This window comes from Uloborus diversus, chromosome 6 (assembly GCF_026930045.1).
Source record: "Uloborus diversus isolate 005 chromosome 6, Udiv.v.3.1, whole genome shotgun sequence".
Classification (NCBI taxonomy): Eukaryota; Metazoa; Arthropoda; class Arachnida; order Araneae; family Uloboridae; genus Uloborus; species Uloborus diversus.
Window position 1 is genome coordinate 40,376,408 of NC_072736.1, and position 13,762 is coordinate 40,390,169.

General features: G+C 31.0%; 1 protein-coding gene across 1 annotated transcript in view; it reads right to left on the bottom strand.

Annotated features, from left to right (window-relative positions):
- The window catches only part of LOC129224355 (QRFP-like peptide receptor), a 40,383-nt gene that overhangs the window by 13,832 nt on the left and 12,789 nt on the right, over positions 1-13,762 (bottom strand). Inside the window, exon 3 of the mRNA XM_054858799.1 lies at positions 10,563-10,686. Within this exon, the coding sequence (XP_054714774.1) occupies positions 10,563-10,686 (124 nt within the window). The remainder of the gene's footprint in view (positions 1-10,562; positions 10,687-13,762) is intronic.

Below are 13,762 nucleotides of genomic sequence, written 5' to 3' on the forward strand. Positions count from 1 at the left end.
CTGAAAGTAGATACTTTGGAGTTGTTGTCTTATAATTCTTCAACATATGACTTACAAGTAATCATTTCGGCAATTAAAAACATCCGTTTAGCGCTACGTTAGTGATTTTCTTTATTTTTAGAGGAACTTCGTAACGCATATCATAATGCATTCGAATACCACATAGCGATGAAGAGGAAGAACGCTCACGTGAGCTGTTACGCATATGACACCAGCTCAGTGATTAAAACCACTTCACACTGATGACTCTTCTCTGTCTAATGACGGTGACGATGATGATGAAGATTTGCTTCCTAACAAATAAGACATGAAAGACAGAAATCTGATCTTTTTATACAAAATTTGTGATAGATGATGAAACGTGGTTTCGCTGTGCTCAAAGTTTGGAAAAAATTGCGTAAAGCGTCATGTACTGGTGATATGCATATGCAGGGGTGTAAGCAGCTCACAAAAAGGTGGGTTTTGTCGACTTAAATGTTGTGTCCAAAGTTTGAGCACCATTCGGAGCATTACCACTCAAAAAGTTCAAAGGTGTAGTTAATTAAACGGTGTTAACTGCCTTGCTCGCCAGAATCATAGATCACAAAAACTGAGATCGGCACAGTAGGCCTTGGGCCTCATGAGCTTTATTGCAACAGAGTTTAGTTTAGTAAACTAAACGATAAAAATTCCCGAATCTTTTGTGCAAATTAGTTCATTGCAAAGGCTTTGTTACAATACTTTGTTGAAAAAACATGGACTTTTTCTGTACATTTAACTCGCTTTTCATGTTTTCCCTTAACACTAGAATTACGGAAGAGCTCATTTGGAGCCAGAAGTGAACTTTTTATGCTAACTGCTCCACTAAATGTTCATGAAAAGCTTAACCTTTCCTTGTCTTTTCCTAGATCACCGTGCCGTGTTAGGATGCAATTTTTTCTAGAAAATAGTATTTTGTTATGCCCAAACTAAACGGTTATACATAGAAATGTGAGCAAGTGTTATTTTGATCCCTTTAAGAAAATATAAAAGCAAATACATTCAATAATGTGTCTTGGGACATATCATTGCAACAATTTTGAGCATTCATAATGTTTTTTATGCAGAAAAGTAAACATTAGTCGCTATTTTCTGAAATGCAACTAAAACAGCGCAGGTAACTGTAAGGACATTTTAACTCTTGTTTAAATACTTCATTACCTATCCTTAAAATCTTTGAATCCGTTAAAATAAGCTGAAAATATTGTGAATGAGTTTATTTTTAACTATTAATTACAAATGTATAAAATTATGTAGGAAAATATGCAGATTTCTTTTTTGATGATCAAAATGACCCTCGCCGTATTTCTAGGTAGAAAAAGAACCCCGTAATTCTAGTGTTAAGTGAGCGGTATTCCCTTACTTTCCTCTAATTCATATCCGTTTGAATAAGTTTTCGTGTACGCTTCCACTTTTGTTTTCATTTTGAATTTAGCATTTTTATTATTCACAGACAGAAAAGATACTAGTTTTCGAAATAAATGGCGTTTTTAAAATTCTATATTCGATTTCCAATTAAATTCTTGCGGTGCTTCAATTTTATAATACGCATTAGCCTGTAAAAAATTAAAAAGTTCTTTACTATAATAATGTTATTGATGCTAATCGTGTGCTTTTTCAATAGAGAAATGGAGACTGTTTATGAAATTAAACAGGAATTTAGAATGGTTTATGACCTGGTGGAAATATGTTCGTTCAAAAGCGGTTTTTTTTTTTTTTTTTTTTTTTTTTTCACTTCGCTCAAACAAATTTTTGTTGCTTCATTATGTTCGACACAAAATTTCATGAATTCAAAATTTATGAGCAATAGTTTCATCTGTAGGCAACTTTAAAGTAGAATTGGTTAATTAGGGTCACCTGCATATTAATTGTTCATCGTAGCGGAAAAACAAAGAAAACCATTGTGTTAACAGTTTCTTGCATTTTCCCTAAAATTCTCTATCCAACGTAAAGTTCTTTAGAGCAAAATTATATAATTATTTTATCAAGTAATACGTTCCCGTAATTTTTTTTTTTTTTTTTTTTGCAATTTCGCATATGCAACAACTATTGGGTAAAGAAAAAATGTTGAGAAGCGTGTGCAGGAAACATTTGAAAAAGCGCAAAGAGTACAATATCTTTACTATTGCTGCCAAATGCGGAAAAATAAAACTCCAAATACACGTAATGCTACATACAAGTTTTTGAAATGAAAAGGTTTCAGACAATTGATATTTTCGTAATCCTTTTTTTTTTTTCATTTATGTTATATTTTTACGTTTATGTCTTTTTGAAAACTGAATCGATTTTCAAATGTTTCAGCATGACGAAAATGTCACTGATCTGGAATACTATTTGTATTCAAGTCTATGTTGGAAGATTTGACAAAAATAAAATAAATAAAAGGATTTTTATTTGCAGGAGCTTAATGCATCAAAAAAAGGTCATAAAAACTTGAATTATTTTATTTTCTGTCTTCCCATTTTCCATTTATATTCATAACTTTAGAATAGGAGGAATTCTTTGAAAACTAAAAATAATTGTATTGGCTAGTAATGCTGTTCCGATGCATTTTTCGTTTCTCGAGATCGTTAGAATAAAAATACTGATATATATAATAGCGAGTTAACTAATCGACTAACGCCCCTGACGTCACCAACAATTATACTCGCGCCGCGGCATGATATTTTTTTAATGTTTGATATGCAGGGAAATGCTTTATTTTGACGAGGCTCAACTGGATCCGGTAGCTTTACTGTTTTACTGGTAAAATTGTCATTTCAGGAGAATGAAGAAACGAAAAAGTGAAACAATGAATCCACTTTACTGGAGATCAGTGTTCTTCCACTGGAGTTAGGTTTAAAAATTTCAACTATCAAAATATCACGAAGCAGGCAATGGCTTCGTTCAAATGTAAAAGCAATTTTCATCCGTCGTACCTTGTCGGGCGATCTTCCTCTTTAAATAATAATTATTTTCCTTTAAAAAATTTTAAAAAACACAGTTTGTATATTTTCCACTTAGCTTTATAGAATTGCTGAATGTAGACACTTTTATAGCTTGATACAATTCAATTTTCTTTAGTTATTAAACATTCTATTTTAGCAGGGACGTTGATTATTAAGCGTGTGAAACGATTATTAGAGAAGATGCTTTTATTCCAAACTACTATTACACTTACTTCTACTTCTATTTCCTTTCTTATTTTTTATCCTACCGTTCCGTAAAAATCAAAGAAAGAAGAAACATGAAGTTTCTTCCAAAACTAAGCGATCCTACTTTCCAGTAAGCGAACATTGACTTTCAAGCATCTGATGAATATTCTCTTAATTAGCTAATACTGCATATTATGTTAAACATTTTTTTAAAAACATTTCAAGCTGATTTCTAAAAACCAAAATATGTCTCTGTGAACTGATTAAATATATAAGCAAAACATAGATAAACGAAAAAATAAAGCAATAGCACCTTTAAAACAAATAAGCAATTTTTTCCCGTAAAAAGGTATTTATTTGTTTTCAAAAATATAAAAATAAATAAATAAGTACAGTAAAAACAATCAATGAAAATAAAAAGCTTATCAAAATACATGCATTTTATCGCAAACAATCGCTAGTATAGCTCTACTGCTATAAATAAAGCGCACTAGTATGATTTAATTAGATAATCTTGAACTTAGAATCCTTTTTTAACATGCTTACATTACATATAAACTGTTGATTTTTTTTTTTTTACATTTTCAATCCTTATTTAAACATTTAGGCCAGTGCCAATAACGTTTGAGACCAAAAAAATTTAGAGCAGGATAAAACCAGTTCGAAAGGTAAGAAAATCTAATAACATTAATAGGAAAAATAAATTACGGGCGAGCTGAGTTCGGGAAGGGGGGTGTAGGTGGGTTTAAGGGGGGGGACGGTTTATCACGATTTCTGGAAAAACTAAGAGTCCTATCGAAAAAAAAAAATTACAATGTTGTTAGTAATAAAAAGATCTACAACTTTTGTATTTGCACTTTTTTTCTATAACCTCAAAATATGTGCGAAAAATTCAAAAAATCGACTTTTTGTTTTTTTATTTTTATTTCCCACAAAAAAAATTTTTTTTTCACTAAATTTAATGAAAAGTTACCTTATTATGTCCCAAATACACTGTAATTTTTTGGATTTAAAATATTTATTTTTTCTCCTTATTTTGATTCAGTAGTAAAAAAGCATCAGAATTTTCAATAAAAAAATCTCACATCAAAATATCTGATTTTTTAAAAAAAACGGAACAAGTTTTTTTCGTTGGAATCTCTACTTTTTGATGGTATAAAAAACAATATACGATATATTATAGAAAATTTTCGCAAAAAATGAAGAAAATCAAAAAACTCGAATTTGAAAAAAAAAAAAAATCATCACTATGTAAAATTTTAAGCTATTTATTAAATTGACAGCAAACCAATAATTAACAGCAAACACAATTGGAAAACTGATTATTTTTCATAATATTCAAGGTTACACAGTTCGAAATTGCGGAAATTACTCATTTATCCCATCCTACAGTATAGCTTGCTATTCGTAACTCCAAAAAACTATAGGGGGCACTGCAGTCACCGTCTAATGGTGGATGAGAAGGGTATAATACAAATGCATGCTGTTGCTTGATTTTTAATTATTTTAGTATATTTTTATTTTCAGTTTGTGTCAATGTAACATGGAAAATTTCATTTTTCGAGTAATTAAAGTGTACATTTTAATAACGAGCTTAAAATTTTTACATAGTTATGACTTTTTTTTTCTTTTCAAATTCGATTTTTTTGATTTTCTTTATTTTTTGCGAAAATTTTCTATAGTTTTATATATTGTTTTTTATACCATCAAAAAGTAGAGATTCCAACGAAAAAAACTTGCTCCGATTTTTTAAAAAACTCAGATATTTTGACGTGAGATTTTTTGATTGAAAATTCTGATGCTTTTTTACTACTGAATCAAAATAAGCAGAAAAAATAAATATTTTAAATCCAAAAAATTACAGTGTATTTGGGACATAATAAGGTAACTTTTCATTAAATTTAGTGAAAAAAAAAATTTTTTTGTGGGAGATAAAAATAAAAAACCAAAAAGTCGGTTTTTTGAATTTTTTGCATATATTTTGAGGTTATAGAAAAAAAGTGCAAATACAAAAGTTGTAGATATTTTGTATTTGCCCTTTTAGCTTTCTTCTCAAAGTTGTATTACCAACAACTTTGTAATTTATTTTTTTTTCGATAGTACTCTTAGTTTTTCCGGAAATCGTGATAAACCGTTCCCCCCCCCCTTAAACCCCCTACACCCCCCTTCCCGAACTCAACTCGCCCGTAATTTATTTTTTCTATTAATGTTATTAGGTTTTCTTACCTTTCTAACTGGTTTTATCCTGTTCTAAATTTTTTCGACTTTTTACCATTTTCAAAGCTATTGGCACTGGCCTAATTATTAAAATGCCGTGTGATAATGATTGCTATAATATTTCCAAAACGTCTCGCTTTATACATGCTGAAGTACAGCTATTAAGTCACTTAGGAGTAAATTTCTATACATTAGCAAACGAAGCACGAATTTTGTTATTAGCACGATATTTCCAAATTATATTTAAAGCATCCAAACAAGAAAGCTAATAGCCCTATAAAGAAAGTTGACTCATCATGAGAAAGGTTTTACGACTTCGAATCTGAACTTTTTCTTCTCTTCCCTAGGGATCTTTTGTTCCTAAGTTTTGTGCAAAACTACTGTTGGAAGACGATGCTTTTCCGGAGAGGAACTTTTTGCCGCCGAGCAATTTGCAGAATGTTTCATTCTAAGATAAAGTTTACTTTTATTAGCATTATATTTTATTTTAATTTCCCTTTCTTTTAAACACGCGTAGTAAACTGTCTTTTATCGAAATAATCAAATTCTAAAGAGCCTAAAATGAAAACAATACTTCAGAGGCATAATTAAAATAAAGCTTAGGGAAGAATTTCAAGACAAAAATTGTGCCAAAATTTATAAATTGTACATCTACTTGAATAATATTTATTCCGTTTTAGCTTAAACAATGTGTTGTAGTTAAAAGCATATATCATAATAGTGCTGCATCTAATTAAAATATTTTTTTTTTGCTTAATATTTCAAGGGACACAGCTTTTAAGATTATTAAAGCAGCAAAACCCTTTATTTCTTGTTTAAAGTTGGTTTGTGCAATAAAAATACTAAACCCTGGATAAAATCCATATGATTGTAAATGTTTGATGATATATTTGGCCCGTTTTAATTTTTAATATTTTTAGTTCCATCATAGTTTAAAATTATGGTTGATTGAGTTTTAAAGTTACATTTTCAGGCTTCCTTACTATTTTTTTTATATCCCCTCTAAACATATTTTAATCTCCTTTTATCATTGGATTGATACGACAAAAGCAAGACATGTTGCATACATGTATAGTATAAACTAAGTTATGTATTAATAAGTTAGCTTGAATAGGTGGGTAACGTTTATAAAAACAGTGAAACATATAGAATATTAAAGACGAATAAAAAATGGCATTACAGCAGGAAAAAAACATTTCGAAAGTTGGTATGAAAAAACTTTTAAATTCTATATCCACCAGAAAAATGAAATTATTTTTAAAAAAGGACCATCTTTAGATTATTTGCTGATTTTCCAATGCGACATCAACATTCTTTTGGCCTTTGGTTTCATTTCCTAGCAGGGTGCTTGAATTTCAAAATAAAAAGTGATTTTTGTATTATTTCAAACCCAATATTTATTTATTATCAAATATTACGAACACTTAAAAAAACCCGCTTTGCCCTACCAGGGGGCTCAAAGCGGGTAAGTTTAACTAATTGTGATTTGCTACATTTGCCAATCAAATATGAAATTATAAATGATTAAATTAGTTGACTAGCTACCTGCCATCATAAAAAATATAGATAAAAAAGTTATACTTATCCAATTTAAAGTCAGTACATTAGTTTATATAACATAAAGAAATAACTGATTAAATTTATAGACTAATTAATTGCCATCCTAAAAATAATTTTTTGATGTTATACTTATCAAATTCAAATAGTATTTAGCACATGTGTCAAGAAATTATAATTAAATACATGATTAAATACTACACCTGCTTTGCCCGACCCGCATTGCCCAAAAGCACGCTCTTTATTTCAATAATTATAACCTTAAGTTAATAATTTAAAAAAACGGAATGACCATCGTAGTTTGTAGGTGAATTTTGTCAGAATAACTTAATATTATTGACGATTAAAACAAAAAAGCTGGTCTTCGACTAATCACAAGTTACAAAACTTCATTTTTTTAAGGGGTTACAGTACCTCAAAAATGACCAAACGATCCAAAAATGTTTAATTGCTTACTTCGAAACTAAACACTAGTCCAAACACAGGGGAAAAGTTTCATTGCTTTACTTCAAATATTTAAAAAGTTATGAATAGTTTTAGATCATGCTCGCTATGTGTCCTATAAAAAAAGAAAACTTTAAATTGATTTTTCTCGATGATCGTTTTTTTTTTTGGGTGTTTTCATGTCATAAGAATCTCTAAGGACTTTTTTCTATTAAAGATACAGCTTTAAAGTAAAACTTTTTGCAATTAAGATAATATATTTAACAAAACTGTCCATTTGATAAGCATTTTATAAATAATTCAAATATTTAGAGCATGTTATACCTTTAAAAACCAAATTTTTTTTGAAAAAGTACGATTTTTTTCGTAATTGATCACAGAAAATTTTCTAGTAAACACAAAAGCAAATGAATGCATAGATTTTTAGAGGTGATGATTGTGATCGTTCAGCAAAAAGATTTTTTTATATTAGTTTAAAAACAAAAAAAGCCTTAAGGATTTTAAAAAATTGAAATTTTTCTACATGTTTTGAATTTTTTAAAAAAGTAAGCAATATTTTAAATTTTTTTTAAATTATTGTTTACAAAGTAAGTAAGCATGTTATGGTTTCAACAAAAAATAGAATTTACTTAAATTAAAAAAAAATTGCTTGAAAGGTACTGTGACCCCTTAAAGAAATGCATCATTTTTTTTTATTTTAAGCCTGGTTGTGCCGTGCCGCTTCACTGATGCTTTACTGGGACTAATTAAAACTCGGGGGTGTTAGGGTAAGCACGACAGACGTATGCATCGCCGCTCACACACCATGCGGGGGCATACCCGCTTTGGGTGACCTTCCCGCTTTAGGCAGCCCTCCCCAACCCAAGCAGTAGAATTTTTAAAGAATTTCATTCTCTGTTTTCATACAAGACATTTTAAATGAGAAAACTTGCACGATATTATTCTTTTGTCGAAGTGAAAAGGGAATTCAAAATTTAATATATACAACGAATTGTGTAAAGTATACTTTCTACGACGTTAAAATTGCAAAAAAGAACTCATATGCCACGAACCGTTACGTTGGATTCAGACGACCCTCTCTATGTGTTTGAAAACCCGTAAAATATCAAAGAAGCTTAGAATTTAATCATCAAGTGTTCGAAATTCACAAAAGAAGGGGGAGTTTTTTTTATCCAGCGAAAATTTGATATGTTGAGATATCTTTTATACTTTTCCCCTTCGATTTTCCTCTCTTTCTGGGAAATTGAATACATATCGATTTTAAAAAGTTGTGGAAATTTTTTTCTTGAAAATTCAAATGAAAGTTTTTGTTCCCAGAAACCATTTTAATAACATATTTCGAAGAAGATAAAATTTTTATTTTGACTAATGAATAACTATTACTTTTTGCGTACTATTTAAAACAATTTTCATTATTGTTTAGGTTTTAATAATAATTCTCCTGCTTTGTTTTCTGTTTTTCTCCTTCGAAAACGTTTTTCAAACACCTTTATACAAAACAAAACAGTCCTAAACGATTGAAAAGAAATTAAGTGCTACCGAAATTTCTTCTTTTATATGCTTACGGATTTTTTCTTTCATTCGTTAAGTTACACTTTTTCATTTGATTACGATAACAGATGGTTGCAATATAATTTCGGTTTACGTTTTACGTATTCCCCCGAAAGTTGTTATTTATGATTAATTTTCTTTGGTAGTATTTATTTTCCTATTTACTAAATTTTTTTAAAACATTTTTCTCAAATTTTAAATCAAAAACCTGGTTGCTGCAAAATGAAGGAACACATTCGTTCGCACAATTCACGACATCTCGTTTTTTTTTTTTTAGATTTAAGAAAATGACCTTCTCTTTTAGACGCTGATGCCTTATAGACGAGATCTCAGCGAGAACACCTCATTCTATAGATCTGTTTTGATTAGAACGAGTTTTCATAAAAGCAAAATAAAAATATTTTGTGAGTTAATATAAAACGATTTTGAAGCGCTGCATTTAACGAAAATGAAATCCTATTTTTTAAAAATCATGTCATATCAAAACAGTGTAGTATAAATTCAAGTTTTGTACCTTGTAATATCTAATCTGTGTTATAATGCTCGCAAATTTTGCACATTGTAATATCGGATTCGGGTTGTACCAGTACCGTGTTATACTAGCGACACCAGTTGCACCTAATATGAGGCAATGAGAAGCAAAGGAACGTAAGTGGCAAAATTAAAAATTTGAAGATAACCAGTACAAAGGGTAGGTTAAACCTTCTTCTGTCTTTATAGCACTAGTAGTCCTGCTCGTGGTTGCCGCTACTGTATGGCGTGATTCAAAAAAAAAAAAAAAAAAAAAAAAAATCAATGAAAACCTACCTAGGCCCTTATCTTTAAAGTCGTTTTACTCAAAACTTGAAACTGTACACTTACAGTGCTGGCCAAATTATTAGACTAAAGAGTTTTTACTTTTTCTTTTGTACACTATTTGTACTAAAATACTATTTATTTTACTGTTAAAGTACAGTACAAACTGTACACTGATTATTATGTTATTTTAGCACAATTTAATGTTTGCAGCATTGTTTGGTTTGTTTATGTACTTTGTTTACCTACCAGGAATATAACCTCAATCAGCTTAAACAGTTCACTAGTTCTTTTTATTAGTGTGTTCTATTGTATTTAAAGTTAGTTTTAGGTAATTAGTGAGTATGTGTGTGTGAGTATATATAATAGTGAGTATAAACAATTTTTTACCTCCTTTTTTAAAAAGTTAAGAAACGGCGTAAACCTTGTGAAAAGTATGCCAAAAAGACTTAAAATTCTCATCAAGAATAAGGAAATGCATACTAAATATTAGATAATTATTTCACTATTCGTTAATGTGTCTATAGTTAGGTAATCAATAAAGAATTTGCTTTTAAAACAGTCTTAGTCTAATAATTTCGCCAGCACTGTACATCACTTTGCTTCTCACTGCCTCATATATAAAAAGCATGAAAACTTTAAACGGAACATTTTCGCTGCAAAATACGCTTTGTGATGATATTTTTGTAGAAAAACTACTTAATAATATTATTTATCACTGGATCAAAGAAAGTTGAGTATTAATCTGACAGGATTCATTTTTCATGCTGCTCCATTTAACGTGCAATTTCAACAAGAGTGGCAAAGATTAACGTCTCCAGCCGCATCCCTGAGCAGTGGGCTTACCTGTGCAAATACGATAGGAATAGCCGTCAGAACGGACAAGATCCAGATGACGATGATGACGCGTCTGGCCTGACTCATTGTGCACTGGTAACGAGACTTGACCGGATGCATGATGGCGTAGTACCTGAAAGTACATAAAACGGGAGGTTGATTCTTTCGTTTATAGCAGCGGAATCGAATTACGTGAGATTTGGGGGCTCTTGAATGGAAGATTATGAACGCGATTGCAGCGTCGTGCAATATGTCAAACGGGAATACGTGGTGCAATAAAGAGGGTGTGATTTTATATTAAAGTGTGCCTGATATCCAGTGCTTAAATTTATAAACACATTTGACAGAAAATACCTGCGTAGAGGATAATGTGGAAACTCAGAAAGTTTTGACATTTGACTTGATACGTTTAGTCGAACAACTTTGTTGATATCTACTGATAAAAGACTTATAAGAATTTTTTTTCTCGACTTTTATATTGTCTAAATCATGCGATTACTGCTTTTCTATGCTTGTATTTACCCCCAGGTTAACCTGTAAGGTTCTAAGATATTAAATCATGAGACACCAATTTTATCGACTCTGAAAACTTCAAGGTACGCGTTTGATAGAATGCGTTCATATTTATAAATTCGTTACGCGCCTTTCAATTGTTTCACCATTTTACGTACACACTCACTTTTCTTCCCCACACACTGTATTATAGAAAATTTGAAGAGGTTTGGAGTACTCTAGTGAGTGAAGAATGGGAGGAAACATTGCCCAATTTCGTGAGCGGGTAATGAAATTTTGAAGAGCTGCTGACATGCATTTTTCGATAGTTGACATGTAATCTTAAATATGTACGGTACTTCACATTTCAAACGCCAGTAATCCCCCTGGCGACAGTTATTGCTACTATTTTTTGAATTTCGGAAATTGAAATCTAATGGTCTACCATGTGCGTTCGTAAAATTTAACAATGTTTCGTTCAATACTTCACTCGCTAAATAGCTCTGAACACTTCAAGGTCACTTTTTATAACCACCCTTCATGTATATGCATGCAGGGTGACAACAAATAACTTAGACAAACATGAGACATTTTAAATTTTAATGCCAATGAAAATGTTGCGATTAAATTTCAAAATAAATATGAACATTTTATTTCGCATAATATATTTATTATTTTTTTTTAAATTTTCTCCATTTAGCTTTACTACAGAGCTTTAAATGTGCCACAAAATTTTCGGAAACGAGCCGCAACTCAGATACTGATACTTTATCCCATTCCTTGCATTAGTTTTTCTTTAGGGACGCCAGAATTTTATGATGTTTAGCCCAGACCCCTGTCTTTAAGACCTTCTTACAATGTTGAACGGCGTCGACGACCCTAATTTGTAGCGGTTATTTGTGGGATATGAACTAGTGGGAAAACACCACTCTTTTTCATTGACCAAGGGATGAAGATTAATCACGAAACCTATCGCAAACTCATTTTGGAAGTTGCCTTACCTTGATCGCAAAAGTTGTTTGGAAACAAAAGATGGACCTTCCAACAGAATTCCGTATCTGTACACACAGCTAAAGGACTTCAAGACACATTTTATGAACTTCATTGGAGCTCAAGAAAGGTCACTGTATTCCCCATATTTGAAACCAATGGGTTATTATGTTTTAATCATCTTGGAGACAAGGATGTGCACTAAACCTCATATAACTTTAGCATCCATAAAGAAATTCTTATGCAAGGAAATGATACAATATCAGAAAGTGAGTTGCGGTCCATTGCCGAAAATTTTGTGACTCGTTAAAAGCTGTGTATTAAGGCTAAACGTAGCCATTTTAAAAATCTGCAAATATATAAGACGAAATAATGTATTCATATTTATTTTGAACTTTGGTTGTAATATTTTCATTAGCATTAAAAGTATATTTTATCATGGACGTCCAAGTTATTTCTTGTCAATGTGTGTAATAAGTATATATAGTAGGGTGGGCCGAAAAAACTTTTTTTGGAAATCTCTTTTTGGATAGTGCGGAAAAGTTGCTATATGGACCCGTTATTACCCATAAAAAATTTCGCTAAATTTGTTTAATATTTAGCCGGCGCTATTTGACCTTGAAAAACTGTAAAAAAGGCCAAAAATGCACTTTTTTCAAAAAAAAAAAAAAGAGGGGGGGGGGAGGCAAAAATAAAAGTTTGAGGCTAGTTTCAACAAACATTAGAAGTATCTGTCAGTGCATTAGTTGAAATCCTCAAAGATTTTTATACATTTCGTAGAATATTTAGCTACGCTCCTTTAAGACTGAAACATTGGAAAAATGAAAAAAAAAAAAAAAAATTAAAAGTAGTTTCGATATAAGTAAGTACTGAAATGTTACGCAATACGTTACCTAGAAAAAACAGTGAAAATTCAATCAATTTCAAGCGACATTTGTACGCCAATTTTAAAAAATGCACACACTCAAATAAAAAATAGTTACATAAGATGCTAATTTTTTAATCTTTGGTTCCAGTAGTTTCTTCGGGATAATAAACGGCGCTCAACTACTTCTATTATTCCTAAGATTATTTTATAACTATTTTATATATATTTGACAAATAGAGCCCTTGAGTATTAAAAAAAATGTGAATCCTCTGAAGTCCTTTAAACTGATTAATGAATTGAACGCAAGTATTCTTCTTTAAGAAATGCTGTAATTCTACACCTCCACAGCAGGGAGTTAAGCAATTAAAGGGGTCCTCTCTTGCGTCCAATGTCCACAATGAGTTGCCACTGAGGCATCTTATACTGGAATTGGACGGTTGCACAAAGTGGCCATATTCATATTCTGGAGCTATCGAACAACTTCTTAGAGATTGCAAAAAAATCCGGTGGTCAAATTTGATAAAATTGACTGCAATCTTCTGGTTTTGGACATGGAAGATATAAAAAATTTAAGTATTAACAACAATATTTGTATAGAATCTGTCTTGCCGTAAAAGATGGTCAGTTGTCCTTCAAGCGTGGCTGACAGTAGCCCAGGCAAACTCAGTCAGTCGAGCGCGATGGCTGACAACTGCAAACCATTTGTTACGCTTGTATATAGGCACTCCAACTCCATCAGAAAATCTTACAATACTTGTAAAGTATGTAATGTTAGTTTATGCTCCAATGTGGTTTGAAATAAAAATAAAACCGAACTGCCAGTACGGCGCCCAACATTCATTCACATTTTCATCAACAT